A 27,284-nucleotide genomic window follows, 5' to 3' on the forward strand; every position below is an offset into this window, starting at 1 on the left:
CTAAATTGTACAGAAAATTAAAGGTTCTGAAAAGCACAGCACTAGAAATCAAGGTTATTGAAAGAGTTGTGACAGATTATTTTTCTAGTGAAAGCACTATGCACAGAAGTGTATTTTTAAAATAAATACAGTTTTGTATAACAGCCCAAGCCTGCAGATTTCTGGGGAAAAAATTCTAAGTTTTATTTACTAGAACTAATAAGCCTCAGTTTCTTGCAAAAAGCATTAAGATGCATAATCAAATCGCTAATAAGAGGGTTCAGAAGTTATTAAACAGTGGGAATGTTGTTTGCCTTTTACTACTCCAGCTTATTATGTGCAGCAGAATAGCAATACAAAGCTGTGAAAATTTTCATTTTGTATGTAGTGAAGAAAAATGAATTAGTTCTGTAATATGTGAGAAAGATGTATTGCTGAAGGGAAGGAAAAAAAAAAAAAGGTTTTTGATGCTCGTATTCCTAGAAGTTTTACAAATCTGGTAAAAACGTGCAATAAAAGTTATAAGACTACTAAAAAAAATTTCCAGTCTAAGTAATTTTCTTTAGTTCGGTAACTCAAAAACTGGTGATCTGGTGTCAACTCTGTTCATAAGGTAATCCACTGACCGGGTTATCACAGAGTGATTCCTGTGAGCCTGGAGTGAGACCTCCCCCTTCAACCTCTGCATAGCTAGGTGTGGTGTCCCAGGACTCTGGCACGGACCATTGGGCTGATACTCCTGGAGAGGAGAGTTCAGGCACTGCTTTTAGTGTTGTTTTGGTTTTGTGGCTCTTTTTCAGATGGTTCCGACTTGTATGTGAACATGAATATAAGTATATAAGAATTTTTTTATATGTGAGTATAAATATAAGACTTTCCGGATTTCAGCATCTGTCCTGTGTAGGCATAGCCTCACCAGCTCTGCCGGGCTGCAGGGAGATCATGGAAAAGCACAGACAAGACCAGTTATCTCCTCCCCATTCCAATGCCTACTGTCAGTTTAGCTCACACCAGCTGGAAATACTCTAAAGCCTAAATTCTAAGGACTTTCACTCCTCTGCTGGAAGAAGAAAGGTCTTTATCACTGTGTGGAGATGGCAGATGCAAAGCCGGGTCGGCAACAAGAGCAACAAGAGGAAGGTGGTTGATGAACTGTCAGGCACCAGCAAATTTCTGCTGGCATATGACTTTGGCTTCGAGACATGTTCACGTTTTCACTTCTAGTTTTTTCTCCACGGTGTTACCTACAGAACAGCCACTCTTATTGAACTCTACAAACACCTATCTAGATTTTCAAGTTTCAATCCTACAATTACTTCAACAGCTTTCTTCTGTTCAAGTCCTTCTTCTCATCGTTCTACCTACATGAATTACTGCCAAATTTACTTCCCCATTGTCGAGGTTTATCCCCGGCCGGCAACCGAGCCCAGGCAGCTGCTCGCCCGCGCATCCCGCATCGGGGCCAGGGAAAGGATCGGAAGGGTAAAAGTGAGGAAAGCGGTGGGCTGAGACGGAGACAGCATACCCGGCCAGGCAACACCGCGCACAGGAGCAAAGCAAAGCCCGGCACTGGTTCCCCGCTGCCCGTGGCAGGCAGGTGCTCGGCCATCCCAGGGGAGCAGGGCTCCAGCACGCCCAGCGGGGACTGGGGAAGGCCAACGCCATCGCTCCCAGCGTCCCCCCGTCCCCCTTCATCCCCAGCTCCATATGCCGAGCATGACGGCGCATGGCACGGGGTATCCCTGGGGTCGGTCGGGGTCAGCTCCCCCGGCTGTGCCCCCCCAGCTCCCCGTGCCCCCCAGCCCGCTCGCTGTGGGGTGGGGGAGGAGCAGGAACGGCCTCGGCTCCGTGTAGGCACCGCTTAGCGGTCACGGAAACATCCCTGTGTCATCAGCACGGCTTCCAGCACAGACCCAAATCGTGGCCCGCACCGGCGGCTGTGAAGAAAATTAACTCTATCCCGATAAAAACCAGCACAAAACCCAAATCCTCGTCTTTCCACACACGTCTCTACCAGCTGCCCATACCCTGACCACATCAGAACCACCTCACTTCTAAAGCTCTCCACAGTCTGCTTCACCTTCATCTTCTTTCCTAGCACCTACAGGCAGCAATGCAAGCTCTGCCTTTGACTATGGGATCTGGTGTCTCAGACCAGTTTATCTGTTTTTGAAGGAAACTCCTTTGTGTCTCCCCATACCCTTCGTTTCTCCTACACCTCTTCTGCTGTGAAAGTCTTCTCCATTAACTCGAAAAGATAACTAAGGTACTTGCTTAGGTCCCTCTTCAAAACTCTCCTTCACTGTGATGTTTACCAAAAAAACCCCAAAACAAACACCAAACAAAAAATATACAGTCTAGTCTATTACCATTTAGTCTATGAATAGATTACAATTTAGGCTATTATAATAAATCAACCTGACAAACCAGAAGGTGCTTCTCTTTCTTTACAGCATCCTTTTGCATCCATCCTGGTTGGTGTTAGACTATCCCCTGTGGAGCAGAGCGTCTTGTCTCCAGGAACACACAACACCAGCACAGAGGAGCCTATGTGTGCCTTTGTTATCTGTACTTCTCAACATTGGAGAAAGCACTTTCATTTTAATTAATGTATCCCATTTGATTCCATTTTGATTTTGTTCTATTTTTAGATATACAAGATGTTGCAACAGATGTGTATTAGCTCAGCCAATTTATCAACTTCAGCAAACAAATAAGTCAAGGAAAAAAAAAGGTATTAAAGTCCTTTTTGATCTGCACTGTTCAATGCTTGTGCTGAAAGCAGCAGACGCAGGAAGGTGGGAAGCAACTTCCACCACCAAGACTGCCGTGGGCCATGCCTAGCTGGTCAGATCAAGCATAGCTTTTTTCCCTTGGGTAACAGCAGCCTGTTCACCCTGGCTGGCACAAGGTACACCCCACGTTACACGACACAGGCAGGAGGCTATAAAACCATGAGGGCTTTGAAACCACCACTTTAGACTGGGATTGTATCTGCCCTTATCTGAAGTTGCTTCTTAAAGGTCTTGACAGTCCCGTCCTGATGGGAAGAAAGTTTTCCCACTAATTACCAGCTCAAAAGTAGATTTTCTTAAAGATTTTACTTCGTGAAGAAACAGGCTTCTCTCGGGAGCAACAAACTGAAAATCTCAACAGATGTTAGGAAAAAAGGTCATCTCATTGGGTTAGTCTCAGAAAAATGGGAAGTGGAAGGATAAAAGTATTGCCAGGATACCAAGTAAATTACTTATAATTCTTTTCACACTGCACGAGTTCCACAGGCAAAGCTGTTAGTGAAAGCACCAACGAAGTAAAACCCTGAAGACCAGTTTTGAGAGGAAGAAGTTAACTAGCATGACAGACAGACCATGCCAGGATATTTCAGTAGGCGCTATCACGTCACTGAATTCTGCCCATCAGTTGTTGATATGTTGTCAAAGTCACTGCCAAGTACTTACCTGCAGAGCAATCTTTTAATTAACTTCTTTTTTCTGTAACTCCATCTGTACTAAAGTCAATGGCCTGTTAAATGAAGTTTAGCACGATCTCAATTTTCAGACTGCACTAGCATCCAAAGCCTGTGTTACTGCCCTACCTCACCAGCTGCTTATTTATTTTTAAGTAAATGGCTGGCCACTCGTTTATTAACAAACACATCAGAATCCTAATAAACCCCTCACATTTATACAATGATGCCAGGTCTTCTGAATTTTTCAAATTGAACAGACAACAGAAATGAAAGATCTGTTCTAAAGCATGAGTAACTTTGGCAAAACTGGTAATTTATTAAAGCAAGAATACTTGACAAACACGACCTTTCATCTGTGAGTGTTGTCCGAGTATTGTTATGCAATTTTTTTTCCTGAAGTAACTGATGTTTGTCAACACAAGTTAGAAACCACATGTGAAAAGCCTACTAGCAGTTTATTTAAGTATCAAATTTGAGTGTTTGCTGGCACAAGACCTCATCGTTGTCTCTGTATGACTGGAGTGTTTTGAGGTTAAGTAAGGCTGAATCTCATTACCCTGGCCAGAAGCAGTAAAGAGTTGGACCCAATTCAACCATCAGGCGCCCATGATTTGCCATCCTAAACAATAAAAAGTTATTGCAGTTCCTATGATTGCTTTTTTAAGTTATTAGCTGTTAGACATTTTTTTTTTAGACTTATCTCTGTGGTATAAGGAGTTAAGAACTTTGTTTAGTTCATCTGTCCTCTCTTCTTCATTCTCCAACTGTTAACAAAAGTATTAGATGTCAGAGGAGAAGGGGATGGAAAACAACACACTTTTAAAACTATCTGAAAACACTCAAGGTAGGGACAAACACATAATGTACACCAGGCAAAAATCCTCTGCAAAAACATAATAATATTTTCTGATACCTTAGAAAAAATTTGCTACTTTTTGTGAGCATCTCTTTTTTCTTTTATTTTCAGAATAGAGAAAATAAATCTGATTCTAGGAAGGAGCTCTGCAATGAATGTGTATGGATACTCAGAAACCCTTTCCATAATGCAGAAACTTGGAAGGCCAGAGCCCACAGCCCCCTCTCCTGAAGTAGCATTCATTGCTGTTCTATAATGCATTTTTGTAACCCACAACTGGTAAATTAGGTTATTTTAAAATTTTTTTAAAGGGAGGGAAAAGAAGTTCAAAAATTATCAAACATGATGAACAAACTAGTGTGAATTAGTGTTTCAGAAATTTTCTGACATTACAGACAACGTTAAAAGATGACCCGTGCCAGTGACTGTTTCCTTGCCTCAGGCAGCAATGCAAGTGGCACTGTTTCTCCCAGTTGTTTACTGGATCTGGTTACTGCCCTCAGTTTCTTCGCTGGAAGTCCCACTCCTGATAAATCACGACCTACTTAACTGACATAATTATAGGTAGTATTATAGAAAGCTTATTCAAGAGGAAGAAAGCACACAATTATTCCTACTGCTCTTTTTTAAATTCACTGTAACTTCATTAAAGTCCTATTACTGACTATTGCAGAGTAAAGAAGTAAGAAGGAACTGACTTTACTGTTGAGAAACAGCTTCCTTAGAGCCAGCAACTATTTAAACCTCAAACGACTATAAGCTCACAGCAGGTCCAGCGCATTTCAACATGTAGCTATGTTTTAATTTCCTTAAACCACAGGACATAAGTCACAGTCCCAGTAGTGTCTGGAGTGAGATATTCTGTGCTGATAATGATGCCAAGTTTTATACCCTGCAGTTTCCAAACGCGTGGTATGCCACAGGAATTTCACAGAATCGAGATGATGATGCCCCTCTGCTGGTACAGGGTTAGCGCCTTCAAAGGCAGTAGTTTAGTTGTCATTTTTGCGCTTAAATGAATGCACTCCCTTCTTTCTGAATAACAAGAGTCTTGACCACCACTGGCCTCCAAACCCATTTCCCTTCTTTCTCCTACCTTTGTAATTTTTTTCCCATTTCCCCTCACCAATCCAATGATGATTCTAGTTGATCAAGACATGATGTGCCACCCGTTTAGATCTCCTACCCACTGAGCTTTTCCCCTGGTGATAAACACGCTTCCCAAGGAGCATCCAAGCGCTCTCCCCAGCCTGACCCACACCACCCTGTGCAGCTCCCTGCACAGCCCCTGAAGAACATTCTCTGTTTGCACAGGGTGCCCCAGGCAAGTCTGCTACTCAAACTTTTCAGTTGGTATCTATATCTAGAAATTTATTTCGACATCATTATCGTAGTTCTAATTACTATCTTAATGTTCCCGTTGAGCAACCAAGTCACAGCATAAATGGTTAACAGGCACAGGATGAGGAAAACCAAGGAACTTCAGCAGCTTTTCCAGAAGTTCACAATCCTGCTTCAGCGGTCATCTCTGTTCAAATGCCTTTCATTTATCTACAGCCTGCCCTGCCAACAATTAACAGTTAAGCAGCTAGTGAATGAAAATTGAACTACAGCCATGAGAAGTAAAAAGAAAGCAGCAGCTGTTGAAGACTGCGCAAACACAGACAGGTAAATCTGTGTTCTGATGGCTAGAAACAGCACGGCATTATGTACTCTTGAGCTCAATCACTGACATCTCTGAATAACGCCACCACCTTTCTGAATCGTTATTCAGTGGAGAAAGAGAAATTTTTAAGAAAAGGATATTCAGCTGTTTGCAATTAATAGAAGTAGTTAATCCATTTTCCCCTTCCACCCAAGCACCGCACCAAGCATGCTCTCACACAGCTCCCTTGGGGCCCACAGCCAGCCCACACGGTCAGTAGCTGAAGCAAGTAGGTGCCTTTTTTGCCATTTGATTGCATTGTTTTACAGTATCACTACTGCATTACGTTCTGGTCTGTAATATTTCTGACCATTCTATGCTGGCAAAACATAAGTGCCTATTTTACAGAATAAATCCAGAAAAAAAATTATGTCCCATCTACTTCAAGACGTTTAAGGTGTTTCTGCTGTTCGTTGGATTCTTCACATTCAGCGACAGATTGTTACATTAAATCTGCCAGTTTGTTTCTTAACAAATGCACCTGATGCCTTTAAGCCTCTCCAGCCCTTTCACTTTCCTGTATCGATTCTAATTTCCTTCCTTCATGCATTCATCCGACTGGAACATAAGGGAGGAACAATTATTTGATTGGTTTTGTTCATGCATAGAATAACAGATTACCTGAAAGGCAGCGATGTGTGTTAATTTTGAACTACATATAGTCTCTCAAACAGAATGTACTTAAAATTTGTATTGCTCATTTTCTGTTAAAACTATCTGCTAATGCTTGCTGGAGGAGCTGTGCAGCAGATGATACCAATACATTTTAAAAACAAGACAGACAATTTATATGGCCATCGTTACCTGTAAACTTACCTGCTTTTAAGTCCTGGTTGAATCGACAGTACTTTGAGTGCTCAAGCAAGGGCAGGCATTGCTCAATAGGTGTCCAGACATACGTCTCTGGACACAACAAGTCAGAAGGCCTGTACTGACCCTGGAAAGGAGAAAAGAAGAAAAAAAAAAGAAAGAAAGAGAGTCATCATATCAGTTGCATAAGAACACTCTGGCTACAACTTTCCAGATTTTTCTATGAACAAGGAATAGTTTTAATCTAATCGGCACCAAATGAGTCAGGAACAGCTTCACTGCAATCGCAGGGTTACTTCTTCAGCAATTGCAGCGTCGCCTCAGAAATACAAACTTAACCTTGGCACTTGAAGAAAATGTAAAATTAACATCGCACATTTTTATGATATCCACGATGAACTACAAAAGTTTTGGCTTTGCTTACTGAAACTCTGTATTTAAGTTATCCTCTAGAGTTCTGCTGAGCTGGTGCTGACACTAAAAAAGTCAGCACCTCCAAAAGCAGCTCATCTCGAGTGTTGGTAGTTCTAGCAAATAATGGAGATGGAAAAAAAATGATCTAATAGAAAAAAAAAACACTTAACTGTATGCAGGATGCTATTTTTATTACAGTAGTGATTGAGCATTTCCTACTTAAATAGCAACATTTTCTTTTTAATTCAAGGAGTTTTTCCTGGAATAGCTTACAGGTAATGATTAGTGAAATTCTACCATTTTTTGTTGATTTATTAAAAAGATATCCTTTGCAGACATTCCCAGAAACTAAACAGCCATAATTATTTTCCCTTCAGCGACACAGAAAATCACCACCTCAGCAATAATAACCTCCTCTAATCAGTTCTTCTTTGATTTAAAGTCAGATTTTTCATCGGCCTGTAACTTCGGTCAAAAGTCTATCTTTGAGCCATTATTCACTTAGCCTATACCCTCTCAACATTCAAAGCTATATGGTGGCAATATCAACTTAATTTTTAAACTGGAAATTCATTACACCTATCAGTTTGAAAACCAGACATACAGTAAATGAAATGAAAAATTTTAAGGATCTCAATCATACAGGTCTTGAAGCAACAGCTGAAAGACTGGGCATTACAAGAAGTCACACTGCAGTTGATGCAATTAAGAGTTCTTCATGTAAATTACTTTAAATACGTAAAGAAGATGATCATGTTGATACAAAGTTGATTTTTTTTTCCAATGTCTCCTATGAAAAAAGGCCTTGAAAAAAGTGGTTTTGAATGAGACTGACCAATGTTTGGGAAGGGGCACAGATAATTCCTGTGACTACACCTGGGTGATAAAGATGTAATTCAGAACAGCCCCATTCAAAGTTCTGCTGTTCTTGTAAACACACCCTTCTGTGGCAACACCCAGTTTTGGAGAATCAGAAGAACCATTTTTTGAATGTTTGCAGAGATTCCCAATTCTTTTCATTCTCCGAGTCTTCACAAAATTTACAGCAGAATTAGCTTGGTTTATTACGTATTTCCCACCAACTGTAAATTGAGTAATACAGAAATTCTCTCTGATAAAAAACAAAGTCGTAACTGTCCACAGGAAAGAAAAACAACCAACCAAGCTTCGTGCTGAACCTTGTCACATACCTGACGTATCTTTCTGAAGTCACTCTGTACAGACTGATTTCCTCATTTGAAAAGCATTCAGGAATGGCTTGTAACTACCTTTGTTGGGTTTGGAGTTGTTTTGTTTTTTTTTTAATTAAATGCAAATTTTTAAATTAAATTAAAACAATATTCCTCCAATTCCATGCAGAAGCTTAAACCTCCAGGCCTTGGAAAATCCTCTAAAGCCAGAGAATGGAAATGACATTATTAAATAAACCACTTTGAAATCTTACGCTAACTAAACAGAAATAGTTGAAAGGTATGTGAAGGTAATACTTAAAGAACACTTTTAGTCACCATTATTCAGATGAAACAATTTAAGGACTTGAGGAAAAAAGTATGCCTTTTCAGTCACATTTAAGAAAAAAATAGAACATGATTACTTGTTGATTTAAAGACATTTTCTCAACTGGCCAAGGCGGCAGAAATAGCCAAGTTACCGTATTTCAGAGCTGTCGCTTAAGTGCAAAAAATATAAGGTGGCAATTTCGTCTTTCCTAGTAGCATAGGTATACTCTTGGCTATAAGTAAAGATTACTCAGACACTCACAGTTTTCCTAGAAGATGCTGCACCTACATGTTGAAATTTATCACTTTTGTGAATCCCACCCATGAAAATCATATCATGTAGCCGCATTCTGAATTTCCCGATTACTTCTATAATGTCATATTATGTCATAAAATGGGATGTATAAAATTAACTCAATTGCAGTACCACTAGGTTGGTTATAATAAGAAAAGAGCTGCTTTAGTATTGAGCAAAACAACAACAGGAAAAATTGATTGTCCAATCCATCAGTGTAAACTCAGTATTTATTTTGGGTCTCAACATACCCTACTTAGGAGAGAAAAAAGAAGAAATAGTTCTGAGGTGACTTCCTTTAGATGTTTTCTTCCCCCAAAATTTAGAATCCTGTTAATAAACTTCCCTGAAGGGGTGTGAGGCTGAGGGGTGATGACACATCACTGAGAAGTGACACACAGTGTAATTACAGGTAGAAATTAACCGAGCCGCTGACGCTCTTCAATATCCTCCCTTGTTAAAAGTATTTCCAAACATACTAGAAGTAAGAGATTTCTCCTGTAAAGGCGCGTTATTTACGCTGCTGGTTAAACCCACATCCCATGATTCATTCCGCGGAGGATGTGGGAACACAGAGACATCCCAAGGTGAGTTTCCCAGTGAACAGCACTGACGCCCTGTCTATATTGGTAGAATTTAAAAGGGAATCCACAGAACTTGTTAAATGAAACACAACAATTTCTAAAGGCTTTTCCTTTTCTCCCCCCTCCTCTAAGCACTTACTCTCAATTTACTTACTTCTTAAAAACATATAAAACCTCAATATGAAAATAAACAACTATGAATCCACCTCGCTCTCCCCACCCCTCATCCCTGGACTGTGAAAAAATCTGAACCTCAGAGCCCAGCCAGATTCTGCCTCACTACAGGAGCTTCTCTACCTTAAGAGAAATGTTTGGATCTTGTTATTCACTCTTAAATATTACATCATCTAAACAAATTGCCTCTAAGCATACTATTTGTATTCCTTCTTATTCTTAACATTGCATTCGCATTATGCACCCAACATAAATCCAAACTAGAAAGGAGATCTGAATGGAACTGCTGCAGAGCTATTTATCACAAAAGAACTTCATCAGATTTGCAAAACTGTTTTAAAAGTAATTTCTTTTTGGCTTCAGATTAAATTAGCATACGTTTCAGAAGTAATCTTGTCTGTGGTAAAATTCCACAACTGAAAACATTTTGCTTTCTTTTATCTGATAATATAAAAGCTCTTACACAGTAGCACTGGTTTTGCTGTCCAGACCATCTTGGGAATACTTCACTACAAGACTTTCAACAAAAAGTATCATCTTACAGACCATCCCTAAGCACTTGTCTTATGTTTCAGCTTCTTAAACCCAATACCACCTGCTGACAAAATGCACCCTGTCAATATACAACAACTGCACATATTTCTGCCTGTGCATCTACGTTTCATTGAGAAATATCCAGCAAGACATAAAATGGGCTATTCTGAAATGGGTTTGGAAATAAAAAAGATACACTTGCCTAAAATGTCATTATTTTAGATGCTGTTTAAAAAGTTCATGGACATCCAGAAACACCTTTCTCAAGACAGAGTACTAACACATTTTGAGCTGCTATAACATAACAGCCACTGTGGGTTATACCAGAGAGCCATGCTGAATTTTGTCACATCTCCCATATCTGACAGCATCAACAGTAAAAACAGTGAAGGCTAAAAGAACAGTATGAGCAGGCGTTACTCTGCCAATACTCTCTTGACCTCCAACAGTTTGCAACAGATCCTTCCACAACCAGATAACAGATAACTTGAGTAATAATGCATTTTGCCATTTGATAATCGTAGTCAACTGCGCTGATTTGCTTCCATCTGCAAATGGTAGCTCATTCCTACCTCTACTACAGAAATGCAGTGAACAATCATTGCCTTATTGCCATGCCAGTCATGACTTTGCAAATAAATATGGTACCTCCATCAGACTGAAGGGACCTAAATTGTTACTGCGTCCTCCTACATAAGGTATTCTAGACCTTTAACCACCCCAGTCAGTCTGTCCTCCTCCCAGTTTTGCTTTGCCTCCTTTAAAAAAGGCAGAAAGGGCCACAGGGGGAAACCATCCAAACCACATCATTCAAGAAGCAGGACAATAAAAGTCATAATAAAGATACAAAGAAGACCAAAAGAGAAAACTGCATCTTTATAAATATTTGACTAATACATCAAATGGCTTGATTAAAAAGCAATACTGAAAATTAGCAGAGCTAAGAAATTCCTGAGTACATGGTTACTTCTACCAAGTCAACTCATTGCAATATAAAGGTGACTATTTAATAAAAAAATACCTCCAAGACATTTTATTTTCACTAATGTTTGGGGCATTTTTCCTCCTATATAATATAAAAGAAAGAGCCTTTAAGGTGCTTTCCCTTATGCTATTAGACATGCTGCATTTTAATTGGAAGCTTCTGGAAATAAATTTTACAGTGAGCCTGCCAAGCCTAAATTAATACTTCACACCATGAATTTTTTTGTATTAGTTTCCAAATAAGATTTGACCAGAACTTCACTGAACTTTTGTTCCACAGGAAGGGCAAAGGTTTTAATGAGACTTTAGTCTGGAGATTACTTTTTAAATATTTTGTAAAATCTGAGGGATTTGGTAAGCACTTCAGATGAAAAACACCAGCAGAGTTTGTTTTTGTAGTCTAAGTAAAATTTAAAAGGTAAAACTACCAAGAAAGAGAATAGTCTCAAAAACAAAGAAGGTCAAGAACCAGTAGCACTGAAAAAACAAAATAGGAAGGTTAAACACACATTTATTTCTTTTATCGGGTACCGTTTACATCTGTATTCTATTTTTTCACAATAAACCCATTGATCTTTTATTAAAAGTGAATTAAGACTGCCTTCATCTCCATGTCCAGCCAGCTGCTTTAAGAGAAGCTCCCCGACTGCGTAAACAAAGTAACCCCAAATTATCAACAGCCACCCATATCAACAGTGAGGCAGCACCGGCCGAGAAAGAGCGTGCCGGACCACGGGTTTATTAAATTCAGTCCTTGCATTGAAAGACAACCCCTCTGGAATGCCATCGGCCAAGTACTACCGCAGACGCTTGCTCCCTGGTTTCGTTACATAAACAGAAATAGACCCCATGGATCCTCAGAGCATCCTTCGCAGTCACCCGAACCACTGTGCTTTCACAGAGCGGGGCTGCGCTGTGCCCGCCTGCACCCGCGGGGACAAAGAGCCCATCAGAATCTGCTTCTCCATCCAACTGTCCACAGCTACTCACAGGGGATCCTTCTGTGGAAGGCCTGAGAGACTCAGGAAAAAACACAAAAAAATCCCACCCCAAAACAACCCGCACAAATCCACTCCCACCTCATAGTTCTCCCTTTTTTTTTTTTTTTTTTAATCTCTTTAAACAAACAACCCACCCTCCTCCAAGATTAATAGATATGGAATAAAACTTTATTTCTCAACGCGAGATAGCTGGTGACCTCAGCTTTATCATCAAGAAGCATTCAGTGTACCTGAAGGTACACACCCCAGAGGAGTTAGATCAGCCAATGTATACGTTGCGGGTAACTCAATGAGTAAGTAACAACAAGCTGTATTTAACCGTGGGGTTCACATTGCACGTGCAAACAGGCTGCCTGCTACTCCACTGCCAGTATCAAACAAGCCGATTTTATCCGAACTTCAAATTAATTATGCAATCAACTGTTTTAGGACCCCAGAGCTGCATTCTTGAGAGCTTAGCCACCTTTCTGTTTTATTAAAGAATAATGCATTGTAATCCTTAAAAGATGTCGGGAATAATAACCAAAAATTCATTTTGTAGCTCATAGAACTCAAACTACTTTAGGGAAGTATATGAAGTGCTAGCCTTCCCTCTTCAAAAAGCTGTGCCGATTCCCATTATTTTAGTTACATTATCACAGGCACAAAACCTGTGTCATGGGAATTTCACAGGCCAGCCAGGGAGCTGTAGCGTGCTTCCCAGCACATCCCAAACACAACAACGTAGAGCACGTGCCCACCTTCCCCTATAGTGTTTGTTTCCCATAAGTGAAATGTAAACATCATTTGGAGTTGTATTTTGAACAGAAGTATACCAACACTCTTTTCGATCAGTTAATTTGTTACAAGGTGCCTTTTTTGCTATTTGCTTTTTAAACGTGCTCCAACAATCTTTACACTGACTGACCAGCTTTCACCTCTCCTCATCATTTCCCAATTCAATATAAAGTATTAACAGAAATAACTCATGATAAACTGTTTCTAATGAGAAAAGCGTTATGGCACTTATGTCCTACATGGCTTACAACTAGTAGGAAACAAACAGTTTCCTACAACTATTGACTACATCTTCAGACTTAGCTGTTCTTTGCTCAGGTTTTAGTGTCTCTGAAAGTTTTCACAGTGTTCCTCAGGTAAATAAAAATCTCTGTAAGTGTAGAATAGTTTAAGTAATGAGTAAAAGACAAAAAGGAAGACGGCCAAGATTCATGCTCAGTATCCTACAACTATCATGCCTTTATGTGGCCATTAACTGTCCATATGCTCTTAGCCCACCACTAAAATGGAATTAAATTTATCTTCAATTTCACTCAGATTTAAGGTAAATCTCAGCACTTGATTTTCTGATGGTGGTCTGCACAGAAGCACTCAAAAACACACACACACTCCCAAATACTTTCACAAAATATTATCATTTCTTTGTTTTCCCAACAATGCTATACCTAGGAATCTCCTGAATTGTTTGGATTTTGCTATCTTCATAACTCATTGTACACTCTAAATAGCTGCTTTCACCTTGTCCTCTTTCATAAATATAACCTGAAATAGTTACCACGTTCTAGCTTTTTTTTAACACTGGAAAACAGCCAACAGGTATCTGGAAAGGCTCATGGACCACTAGAGAAAAAATTGCTTTCCATTGAGGAAAAAGGGGGAAATTTGGGGACAGGGTGGGGTTTTTTTCCCCATTTTCCTTTTAGTCTCTAACTCTGTCCAGCTTTTCCTCCTTTTATATGCCAATATTACCTTTCCCTCCACTCACCAAGTACCACACGCTAAGGGAGGCTGTGGATGTTCACGTCACAAGGTCCAAGCTATGAAGTGCTGCACATCAACACACAGACATGCCCTCAGCAAGATCCAAGAAGCCAACAACGCGCTGCCTGAGACAGCGTCTATCCATGACCGTACTCAAACAGATCCCGTTATCCCCTCAAACACCACCGTATTAATCAATGAGATAACTTTTAAAGTTGAAACCAGAATTAACAGTAATTAGCATGCTCAAGAGACTTTGGCTTTGCCGTGGTGGGGGGCTGCTACAGCAGAGACATGACAGCAGGCATTTATCACCTCGAGTTTATCAGCTTGGGATGCAACTGCCCAGAGCTACAGATAACACACGCACGGCTCCGGGCACACTCTGCCAACCGCTTCGAAGCATTGCTCTCTCCTCCAAAACTCCTTGCCAAGAGTTTGTTCTTTTTCAATTACAAAGACCATTAAGTGAGAGTTTTTCATTGCTTGTTCTAAGCAACTAAAGCCACTCTATCTGAAGTCACTATATTAAAGCCACTATATTGGGAATAAAGCCTGTGATAAGGCTTGCACAAAAGAGGGAAAAAATCTGTACGTTCAGGAATTACAGCATAAAAACTATACTTCTAACATCTCCTTGGTAACTAGACAGACAAACACATATTTAAATGAATACTTATGAAAAGATAATCTAAAGATAACTTTTGCAGACAGGGCAGTTGTCAGTCTTTTATGTTCATATTCTTTGTATTTTAAAATTTACTGGAGCCAATGGGTGTCTAGCATGCAGTAAAATTACTGAACTTGGACACAAACCATTAAATATCCGTGGCTATTCCCACCCCACATCTGTTCTCACTCTTTTTTTTTTTTTTCTGAGTAAGAAAGATGGATAGATACATACAAGTTCTACATTTGCCTTTCTTAGATTTCAGCAAGCTTAATCTAAACAGTGAGCACTACGAGGCTGAATCTGCCATGTCTAGGGTGTTTCACACCACAAACAGTACAAAACGTTACAAAACGGTCCCTTCAAGACCAATGAAGTGCATTAGTTACCCTACAACAGCTATCGTACCCTGGTTCCAGGCTTTTGATGACAGAAACAGCAAGTTTATGGATTCTGAACTGCCCTAAATTGACTGACTGTTTATCCAAAGCTGAAATAATATTATCCAAATGACAGACAAGTATGAAGGCAACTCCTGAAACTGAGAAACAAAGAGAAATATTACAAGTATGTCGCTACTCAAAGAAGCTTACATAAAATTAGTCACTTTTTAAGCATGTTTTCTAACTACTTTTACACCATCAAACTGTTGATGTATCTATTTTTCCTTTTGTATTTCACAAGGTTCCTTTCTTTTTTAATTATCTTTTCTTTTTTGTTTCTATCCGCTAATTGTGCTGTACACAATGGCATTTTACTAAAACAGACTATTGAAACGAAGCTTAGTTTTCAATGTTCCTACATTTGTTTGGCATATAAAAATAAGAGATGCTAATATGGGGTGGCACTTAGAGGAAAAGGAAAACCCTACTGTACGCTCCTGGCTGGAATTCCATAGATGGCCACCAAGAATATTAAAACATTGCATAGCTTCAAATATTGCCATTTTATATCTCTCTCATCTACTAATATTTAATATCAGTGATACTACACTGGCACAATAGTGACATCCAACACAAAGCTGAAATTCGAAAGAATGTTTCTAATTAAAGGTGTATTCGGACACGTTTGGAACTGAGATTCCCTGTGAATTCAAAACAGACGTATGTTCAACAATTTTACATGAAAAAACATGATTTTGTGATTTTAAATAAAAGATATATAAAAGCAGTTAACATTTACTGGAAACTGCCATTAAAAATCCAGTTGGGAGCAAGCTAATTAAAGATGGTGCCACACATGTACTTCTGAAGCTGAAAGCTAGTACTCATTTTGCCCATAAAGAAGCTACCCAAAAATTCTAAATAAAGTAGCACAGTTTGAGAAAGCTTGAGTGGAAAACAGCAAGAAAGAAGAGTTAAGCTTGTACATTTGATGAACATTAGCTTCTCTGAATGTTAGCCAATTTTTTCAACAACTTAAAAAAATATCAAGTGTATTACAGGAAAAAATGTAATACGCGTTGCCTTTTTACTTCAAAAAAAAGGTCTTGGGGAATAAAAATCATATGATTACTGAAATGGAACTTGTTTACTTTAAATCTGCAGCAGAAATTCTTAAGGAGACCCTAGCATTACACTTGGAAAGAGAGATTTTAAAAAGCTATGACAAAAAGCTAAAACCCAAGTAGGGGCCTCAAGAGGAATGCTTCATTAGAGACACACCAACTATGTTGACTTAGGTCTATCTCAAAGGAGTTTATTTTGGCAGCTGTGAGAAGCAAAAGAAAAAAAAAAAAAAAAAGTGTTTCAGTCATGTGGATCTCGTATCTTTCTCTTGAAGAGTTGCTATAAACTGACAATATTTTTTTAGTTCATAAAATTACACATACAGAATTAAGTATTAACTTCCTTATACTTAACATAAAGTGAAACAATCATGGGAAAAATACGCACAACTTCGTATGTCATACTCACGCTTTACCCTTACGTACACAAACTTGTCACGCTGATATCAAATAGCTTTAAACATTCATTACTACCTCGCTAGCTCGAGTCTTACCTAAAAGAACAGCATTCATCTAAACAGCTCGCAGACAGCCTCCACACGAAAGCTAAATTAACGCCCTGTCAAACAGGCTTCTACTGTCTAGTTATCAAAGTAAAAACACTGCAGACCATGTTTATTTCATAGAAAAAAAGAACCCAACCATCTAAACACAAAATTAAATTGATAGAATTTAAATGAAAATAAACACATTTTCATATATTTTTCCATACAACTGCACAAGGGACCAGAAAATTCACATTCATCAGAACTAAACCACCAGCACAACAGAAATGGGTGTGAGGGCAGAGTGCGTAATTTTGTATTTTTAAAAAAACATTGACCCTGATTATGATGTACCAAAAAGTAAACCGATGCAAGTTAACTTTTAATCCTTTGTGATGATTAAAAGAAAATGGGGACTAAACCTGCTACCCTTGCTCATATGACTCACTTCAGCTCAAATCTGGTTCTTCTCATCTTTTAAAGCCGTAATTCTGAACGATGACACAAGAGAAAAGCAGGTATATTCTACAGCAAGATACGGTATGTACTTTACAAGTATCTATGAATTCTCCAATTTACCCGTTTTATGCACACAACACGTGCGTTGCTCTTGCAGCTTAACCCAGCTGCAGATCCTCAGCTCCAGGACAAACCTGTTCACTACTGGGCTCTACCAGGGCACACAGAAACCTGCGTTTCTTCCTGTCCAGGAACTTCTCTGTATTTGTAATGCTTTGGGCAATTCTTTGCCTGTAAGGTCTATCTTCAAATCAAACTCCCCATTACAGCCGTTGTGTTCTGTGGTTACCTCCAAGACCTTATGCCATCCTCCCCAGCAAGCACCAGTGCTCATCAGCGCCCAAGATTTCCCCGTCTTTCCTAGTGTCTCTCCAACGACTCTCCAAAAAACAAAGGGTTTTCCTTGGAGCCCCAAACTTTCTCTTCTCCCAGCTCCAAGACTCAACCCTTCATCCCACTCAACCCTCCACATGCCCAAGCCGCTCAGAGCACAGGCTAGCACTTGCTGCTCAGCGCCCCTTCTTCTGCTCAGCCTTACACATCACATCCACCTCTGCATCACCGCCTGCACCCATCACGCCACCGCTGGGAATACTACCTCTGTACTAGACCTTCTCAAACTCTCACTTCTGCCTTTAACAGGGTTTCCAAAAACTCAGCCAGAAACACACAGAACTTGCCAAAAATCTATCCAGACAAGACTGCAAGGGCAAGAAAATAAGTCTGGGCTGATGGTAGCCTTACACTGAAAAAATAACTTCATGCTTCACTTTCATGACCAGCTACTGACTCAGTCTGTGAAATATTTGAAGACATAATGATAGACTAATTGACAGCTTTTCAAATGGTGAAACACCGATATTCACAAGTTGAAATACACTCCTCATTAAGAACTCAGTTGCGAGACGTTGGCTTTATATTAAGATATGCTATGTGGGATTTTCAAAAGCATTTATAGTGTTTATGCAATTAAATCACGTTGAAAAATAATGTCACTTAAACTGCCACTCCAGCTTTTTTAATTTCTCTTTGCTTTCACACATCTAAGACTAAGACTAAGACATAATATTCTGAACCTGTATTTCAGAACAGTACAAGATTTTTAACTTTATGGTTTTCTATTAACATATGGTATGATATGTTTTTTTTCATGTCCAACAACAAAAAACCTAGTAAAAGCCAAATAACAGTCAGTCACCACTGCAATGTACACAACCCAGTACTGAAGAAATAACTTCAGCAACAGTGGTACATATACATAACCAGGTATTTACAGTAATCTTAGGATAGTAGAAAAGAGTAAAGTTGTAGGACAGAGCAGAGGAAACAGCACAGGAAAGCTTATTGGCAAAAAAACTTCATTTCTGCTGGATCCTGACTAAAAAATACTCTGAAATTCAAGCTAAGACATCTTTCCACACACAAAAATATGTTATTCAGACTACAAATCCAAAGGAGAAAATAAGGCAATGACACTTCTCAGCATTTAGGTGTCTACAGTTTATATCGTCAGGATAGAGCAACACAGCTCTGCCAAAAAATCTGAACCTACTCGTCTCCATCACATCTGCAGATTGAAAAAAGGAATAAATACAAAGGCTCGTTTTACCACAGTATTCCAAGCATGTGTTAGAAATTAAACCTTAACAGCAAGTAAACCAACAGCTATCTGTACAAAGTACCATCAAGTATCTGTACAAAAATACCGGACTATCAAAAGCAGCGGACTCCGAAAGAAGTTTCTTCTATTGTCCCTAAGTGTGTTTATTTTCATAGGAAATTTTCATTCATGAAACAAGCATTCTAATTTTAGGTTCATTTTGTTTGTCAAGTGTTTGTTAAACAAGCTTGCTTTGTTTGCTGGGAGAGGAGAATTTGTACACAAAGCCTCTCTGTGCTCTCCGAGGAGCCCGCTCTCAGCAGGAGACCACCGCACTCCACCTTGGGACCACCTCCGCATGCAGAGCTCACAAAGCACACATCAGAACTGGAGCCAGTATGGATCTCACTGCAACGGTCTCAAAATGAGACCAAAAAAACCTGTACGGCAAAAACGTGGAAGTTTTGTCACAGTAGAAGAGATGGTACGTGGTCTCCAGAACTGGAAATGTCTAATGCAAAGCAGCCAGGCACAATGCATCCCCTGCCGCGTGCACAAGCATCTCCTGTAAGAGCCAAGAAAACCAGCACTGCAGAAAGCAGCACCTGAACTGCCACCACAGCCCGTACCAGCGTCCATTCATCTTCTCCACCATAACACTTGAAGCTGAAAACCAGGCTGTAGCTGCACCAATCGCCAGAAGAAATCCTAAACAGAGAGCGCCCCAGAGTTTCTGGGCTTCCACGCATTTGCATCCCTCTGGGACCATGCTAAATGTAAGAAAGTGGGGAAAGAATCCAAATACAGGAACACTAAACAAATGTAGGAATAAGACATAGCAAATATGGCTGGGGAGATGTACTGAGTTTTTAAGCTGTTTTACAGGGAATAACAACTGCCTGAGCACATGATACAGTAAGAATATCTGTATCTTTTCAACGTGTCCTTTCTGCCATTGGCTTGTTTTCCAAGTCCTTATGTTAATGAATTCTGTCTCCTTACAATAACTTAAATATTTTGTTTATAATTACTGAAATCCTTGTCAAGTAAGTCAATTTTTACTACACAAAACTGAAAAAAATTAAATTATAGTTGCAAATTCTGTAGCAGTAATTCTGCATGCAGCTTTTGCGTCTATTAGCAATGTAAATACACACATGCGTGCTTGTGGCTCTGTAAAACTGCCCAACACGATTCTCATAGTTGGTTCGAACAGATTCACTATTATGCTTTCATCTGAATTACTACCATTAAAAGGTACACTTGCATGTTTAGGAAAACATACTGTTTAACATTATGTATCCCCAAAGCCTTTGAGCTGAAACATCAACACTCCACTTTTCTCTTCATGCCAGATGTTTTGAAACTGTTTTCTTTATAATGGCCTTCACAGAAGAACACAAGTCTGAAGGCAAACGGGATGGAATAATTAACAGTATACCATATGTTACATTAGGTCTAGATCATACCAAAACCTGGTAATTCAGGAGTATATTAAACATACATCCAAATACAGGATTAGGGGAGTATTAAAATTAGAACTGCACTTAGAAAAATCAAGCACTTTGTTGACATTATCACAGATTATAACCCTTTCTTTGCAGAGTTATAAATAATTAAAAATTCCCCTGGCAATCACCTTGCTTTATTTTAAAATCAGCAAAGCTCCACATGGTATTCGCATGCACATGTATCTTGAAACATGAAAGCAGTTTCATGCATTTCAATGCATTTGTAACGCATTTCTAAAACAGTGAGCAAAGTATAATAAATACCTGTACGCTTAGCATCATATGCCAATAAATACTGACACAATAGTTTAAACCAGACCTACACATCTAAAGGACAGTGACCAAAAAGGTTTCTAAGCTCTTCTGCCTCCTGCTCAGCTTTGGTGGCACCTGAAGCCGTTCCAGCGCCCAGCAGCACGCAGCGGGCACTGGGAGGCTGTGGTGCTGGCGGGGCTTGGCAAAAGCATGGCACTTGCCAGCTCCACCACCCCCCCCTGCAGAAGGTCTCCAGCTGTTCCTTTAGGGAAGTGTTCTGTTGCGTTGCACAGTCCAAGCAACCTAACACAGCCAGGAGCCAAAGATCTGGCTGCAAACCCAGAAAGAGTTCATAAATCTGAGGGAAGGAACAATTCTCTGCAGTTTTAAGAGACTCCCAGGAGAAGGGTCACACTCATTCTCGATTGCTGCTGCTCTAAGGACGTGCAGCCACCATAGGGGCAAGGCAATTATACACAGGATTTAGCTGAACTCGGGATTGTAGACACGTTTGTGGCAGTCTGCAACTTTTCCAACTTAGTAAGTATTGGCTTGAGGAGTATTAGCACCTTTTTTCTTGGATCATCACACTAACTTCTTCCCGCACCACAAGTAAAGGAGGTAAATGTGTATCACTGAAAACTCCATCAGGTGGGGCCGTCAGTACAGGCATCCAAGGGCTAACAGTTCAGTCACCAATGCCATCAAGACAACATTGAACGTAGTTTCTTTACCATCCCCCATTGACAGAGAATCACTTTGTGTTCATAAATCCATTAAACCACCATCAGCAACAAGCAGCAAAACAGATACAGTTATGAGAAAGAAACTGCTTTATCTTCTCAAACAAAGCTTCAGTCAGGGCTTACCAATTGAGCTCTGTTAGAAGCACACAACGATGTCCAAGGCACAATAAAATACCACCTTGCAACACTTGAGGCTGTGCAGGTACTGTCCTTTGGATCCTTTCTCAATGCCACACCTAATTTAGCAGGAATTGTGGTGGAGCAGCCCCAAAGCTTCTCCTTACGGACACCTTCCCACCTGATCGTCCTGCACAGCATCCTCAAACTGACCAAACTGAGGAGCAGCAGGGGCAGAACTTGGGACAGGCTCTCTGGCTCCCAGCCGGTACTACAGCATTTTATTCTGTGTCCTTCACTGCCACTGTATGACATAAGTGGAGGATGCAAAGAGGAGCAAGCCCCCCCCAAAATATACTGTAACAGGTCTCCACCTTCCTCCCCTTCCCCCTGAACAGAAGATAATTAAAAACAATTAATAGCAAGCCACTCAATGCCAACAGGTAAAGACTGAAATGGAAAGAATGCAAAAAAAACCAAAAAACCCCCACATAAAATAAATCATGGTTCCCTACTGACCATATTAGCACTAAGTAGCCCTTCAGAACACTAGCCTTAATATCTTAAATAAATAAATAAAATCAATAGATCTGGGGAACAAAAAGCTCATCTTGTCTTCTGTCCATTCGCAGAACAACAGCACAGTTGTGTTGGGGTGAACAGAGAAGTGGGTTCCTGTGTACTTGTGCTCCACAAACCCATTCTTCTTCCATTAGTTGACAAAGGGGTCATTTTCATATCCTTGTCTTTTCTTTTTTTTTTTTTCATTCTAGCTCAGTGTTATTTGTGAAACCATTTTTATTCCAAACAAGAAAGGGGAAGGAAGTAAACAGTGTAATATTCTATTAAAAAAAAGATGAGCTACTTTCTTGAAACCTTCTTAGTAGAGAATCCTGAAATTATGCCACACATCTAACACAGCACTTAACAGTTTCTTAACGCTACTCTTAACAGTTCCGGTCATTCCTTTTAGAACAGCTCAGTTATTCAGTTGAAAACAACTAAACAAAATAGTTTTTGGCAGTAGTTAACTCTCTCACATGATAAATGGAAACCTCAGGGCAATGTCTGGAAACAGCAAGGGGGGGTTGTGGTTTGTTTTTTTTCATTTTGCACTCCAAAGACAACAGTTCGCCAAGCTTCCAGGTCTTGCTAGGCCTCCCCAAGAAGGTAACCTTTGAAAGCCTCTGGGAAATGATTTTATTAGATTAAGAAAAAGCTCTAAAGAAGCTGTAATAAAAATATTTCACTTCTCCACTGACCCTTCTGCTTGGGGCCCTGCTCTGTGCAACGTCTCAGAGCTCCAGTGCCCTCACGATAGTCTCCACGAAAACACAGCACCATCCGACACCCTGCCAGGCTCCACAAAACTTTGGCTACCACCTCGAATACCAGTTAAAGAGAGCAGAGATTTGTTTTTAAATTACTTGCATCTGAATAATGTTGATGGTTTACCACGTAAGGTAAACTCCTCCCCTACCAGTGATATGCTGGCGGTGCGAAAACACAATTAATTACCATCATCTGCAATCCAGAGCTAACACATCTTTGCTCTGGGTTTTGTTTATTCTTCATTTACTGTTACTTTATCCGAGCTGCCGCTTCCAGCATTTACTATAATAGTATAAATAATAATTTACTATAATAAGGAAGATAAAACTCATCAGAAGATCTCTATAGGCACTGTAAAGAACAACCATAAAACCCTCTATGTTTTGTCACCTCATTTAATGCAATATTCTCTCCTCCAAGAAAAATGCCACTTTTAACAGAGATATAGCTACACCAGGATGAACAGCAGAGAGATTCAAGAGCATACATACATGTATGCTTTCATAGTTAGTCACAAACCTTGACACTAAAAATAACTCAGCTCACATCCCAATTTAGCCTATTCTGAGAACTTTGTAGTCACACAATTCCCATTTTTCATCCTTTCTACCCCTTCTCCTTGCCTCCAGAGCCTACTGTCTTCTTTAGTACAATGAAGGCAATAACTCATGTTATATATACAGATGGGAGAAGCTGACCTCAGCATCTGAGTGCCTTAGACAGAAGGGCTGATTTTAGACATCGTTCTCTAGGACAGAAATGCATCAGTTGATGAATATCCACTAGACTATATAAGGGTGTTGAAAGAAAAAAATATAAATACATAACATGGGGGTTTACGTGCATGGTAGGTAGGCCAAAATGTAATATTCTTGAGGAAGAAAAGTTCAGGGTTTCTGAAAATTAAGAAAAAGAATTTCAATGGCAAGACTAATAAAGCAGAAGAATATATAAGTATATAACCTCCAGCACATGGAGATAAGCTTGTCAAGAGAAGCCTTTGGCACACCTATGTCCGACAGGTCTTAAAAGTTAACACAAATACAGCTGAAACCCACACTGGAGTAAGGGGATGGACTACACAACCCCTCATGGCCCTTGACAAACCTGCTTTTCTATGATTCCACTTTTCCCTCCTGGCTCCAAATCATTCCTCCCTATAGGAATCTGGGACTCTCGTTCCTATTCAAACACTGATGTTGAACTTTCTGCAAACTAGACTTGTTAGAAGCATTGTGTTTAATATTAGGACTGAGAATAAATAACATAACCTCATTAATATCCTTTTACTTGGAGACTCAGTAGAGTCAGCAGCTAAACAAACTCAGACAAAGAAAATCATAATTCAAAATAATGAATTGTCTTCTTGATTAAATGTAACACTTCAGAGAAGTGTACTGTGATACCTCTGTAAAATTAATGAGGTCTTAGCAAAACCAGACCTCATTAAAGTATCCACCATTAAATCTTTCTTGGAAAATTGGAGAAAAAACATCTCTTGTGTAGATTAACTGACTTGTCAGCCAGCTCCTACTGTAAAGACCACAAGGTGAAATACGGTAGAGCCAGGAAAAGCAGGAGTTCCTGGCTTTCAGACCAAATAAATTCCACTTGACAATATTGCCTAATTAGAACTAATATAATCAGCAAAATAGCAAAAATAAGAAAGAATACAGTAAAAGCAATTGGATTCGAAGTTAAATGAGAGATCCGATACTCCAAGTGTTGCCAGATTCAATAAATGTGGTGCATAGAACAAGACTAACCAGTGTTTCAATGACTTACACTCCAGCGACAGATTTAAAGGGCTGATTTTTCTCCAGGACACAAGAATTTTGATATTTTGCCCAATGTTTGAAAACTGGCATGGCTACGAACAACCCTTCACAGAGGCTATGTTAGGAAAAGCTAAGAGCATTACCTTCATCAGTGTGCTTTAACGTTCTGCACCGTGGCATTGTAAGATGTCCATCTCTGCCCATTCAGTTTTACTCACTCTTGGGAATACCCACAAAGAGACAGGTAGAGGGAAAAAAGGCAGAAGAAAATACTGGTAACTAGTGTTTGAGGACCGTCCAGAAATGATTAAATCAACAAAAAAAAAAAAAAATGAAGTGAAGCTGGCAAAGCAGCACTACATTAATTCATTTGCTGTTAGAAACTTTAAAAATACACCCAATTCCATGCATTCTTACACTTACTAGCAAGGACTAATGGATTTCTAGAAATATAATTGGAAAATTCTGAAACATGAATTGTGACTTCATTCCTGAGATGGAAGAAAATTAAAGACACATGAATTATGAAGTATATTATTCCCCCTCCAAAAAAATCCCAACCAAACAAAAACCACACCTCTTGTCTACATATTTCATAATTTACAGTTCTCACTTCAATTGCTAATGGTTGCTATGGAGTCCCCAAATAAGCCCTCAAGAAAGATTTAGTACAAGTCAGCAATAAGCAGTGAATTTATGACATGTAGAGTCATGAATTAGACATGATAAATCTCTACCAACTACTATCATTCAGAAGATGCATTTGCCTCAGGTTTATTAGCATGAGCCCGAATAAATCTTTTTAGCAGCTCCTTTTGACAGAGACCGGTAAGTTACCTCTAATAACTCTGAAAACATCCACTGGTACAGAACCGGCTTACAGTTTAACAAACCATACTTCTTATTCTTGTGCTTTTATAAAGATGAGGTTAGATTTTAGTTTACTTAAGCCTCACAAACACTAACAAAATCACATTTATTAAAGAAACGCTATAGGGAAGTTGTCCCAAGTCAATAAAATTCCTGTAACAAGTAAAAGGTGGAGAACTTACCCCTACTGATGTGCATACATCGGTAGGTAATACCATCTCTTATCACATTTCTATGTTTATTCTTCAGAACATCTGAATCCTGACTGTATACCTCCTTACGCACCAACACATCTTTGTCGTATGCAGAACAAAGAATCTTTACTGATCAATATTAAAATCACTTGTAGCATCAAAATCAATAAATCATCAACATTCAAGTCTGATATTTGAATCACCTCAAAATTCAGAATTACTTACAAGACACAAGTGTATGTATGACTTTGAATATTCCTGTGAAATAAACTGCCTGGGAACTCGCTCTTCAAAGCTTTATGTTGGGTTGGTTTGGGGTGGAAGGATGTGTTTGGGTTTTTTAAAGACTGCATGAAAATAATGTAACCTGACCCAAGCCTCATACAGAATATAACAAATGGATGGTTTTAAAAAGGACCTACTCCTACTTAATAACATTTATTTATCTAGTATAGTGAAGTAAACCACCAAAAAACAAAGTTTACTCAATTTGAGGAAATTTGTAATCAAAGACCTATCCAATAAAATTTTACAGGTATACAGCTGAAGCTGTAGAAAGGCCACCTCACAAATATGACTTCATTCTGAAAATTACTTTCAGATACAATTCCTTCAAGCTTGTACAACATACACCCCAAAATTCCTGCTTTTGGACACGTTTATTTTCTCAAGAGGCAGTACAGTAATAAGAGAGACTTGTTCACTACAGAGGTCAGCTGACACCTATACAACAGATGTTTTCTGCCCTGATAAAAAAGTCCACAAATAATACAATCAGGCATAAATGTACATATTATTTTCACTTCAGTCCTGCTACATTTCAATCATCTTAAATTGCAAGTAAACAATTGAGAAGAAATCCACATTTCCAAAATCAGACAACTAAGCCCCCAGGGACATGTTCACATTTTTTCCAAGGGAGTTGACTGACACAAAAAAAAAAAAAAAGTTCTGATGGCAAATATTTTAAAAGGAAAAATGAAATTAAAAAAAAGACATGGCTAGGATCTGTGTTTCTTTCCATTAGGAAAATGGGATTCCAACTGGTTTTAGCCCTGCAAGCACAGTGTCAAATTCAGCACAGCTTCAACACCTGCACCAAGGAAAAACTGTAATAATTTACCAATTACACAGTACAGAACAGCAGCTGGGTTACCAATTACACACAGTATAGAACAGCAGCTGGGGGGGGTGGGGAGGGGTGGAGGGGGGAGAAGTAATTGCAATCACTGTATTTACCTGACATGAAAACAACATGGAAACTGCTGTTTTGCTTTTAATAATTATATTTTCAGTGGAAATCTACTGTCAGCATTCTGCAATGGTTGTTGCTATCCTGGATGGAGCACCTCCTTATTCCTACTTTTTGATGCTCTTAGTAATGTAATTTTCACAACCTGACTAGAAATGCCTTAAAAAGTAAAGCAACCTAGAAAGTGGCCTCAAACACTTTGTAAGGTGCTGTTCAAAGAAAATAAGAAATACTTTTAAATATTTATCACTAGTGCTACATCAAGAACTAAAGAGCTAATAATTTTTCACCCGTGGTATTTTTTTTATTCCACCCCACATTCTCATAGTTGTTTATTCCAACATGTTTATTTCCATTTACTTAGTGTGGGCTCTGAATAGTAAGAG

The 27,284-nt window shown here is 39.3% G+C and overlaps 1 protein-coding gene across 7 annotated transcripts in view; it reads right to left on the minus strand.

The window, feature by feature from the left end:
• ATE1 (arginyltransferase 1) overlaps positions 1 to 27,284 on the minus strand; it is an 86,974-nt gene that overhangs the window by 16,723 nt on the left and 42,967 nt on the right. For 6 of the 7 annotated variants that reach the window (XM_055719937.1, XM_055719939.1, XM_055719935.1 and 3 more), the window contains one exon: positions 6,826 to 6,946. The exons of the other annotated variant lie outside the window; for it this stretch is intronic. In XM_055719937.1, coding sequence (XP_055575912.1) covers positions 6,826 to 6,946 — 121 coding nt within the window. The remainder of the gene's footprint in view (positions 1 to 6,825; positions 6,947 to 27,284) is intronic. 7 annotated transcript variants of the gene reach the window in all.

Source organism: Falco cherrug, chromosome 9 (assembly GCF_023634085.1).
Source record: "Falco cherrug isolate bFalChe1 chromosome 9, bFalChe1.pri, whole genome shotgun sequence".
Lineage (NCBI taxonomy): Eukaryota > Metazoa > Chordata > Aves > Falconiformes > Falconidae > Falco > Falco cherrug.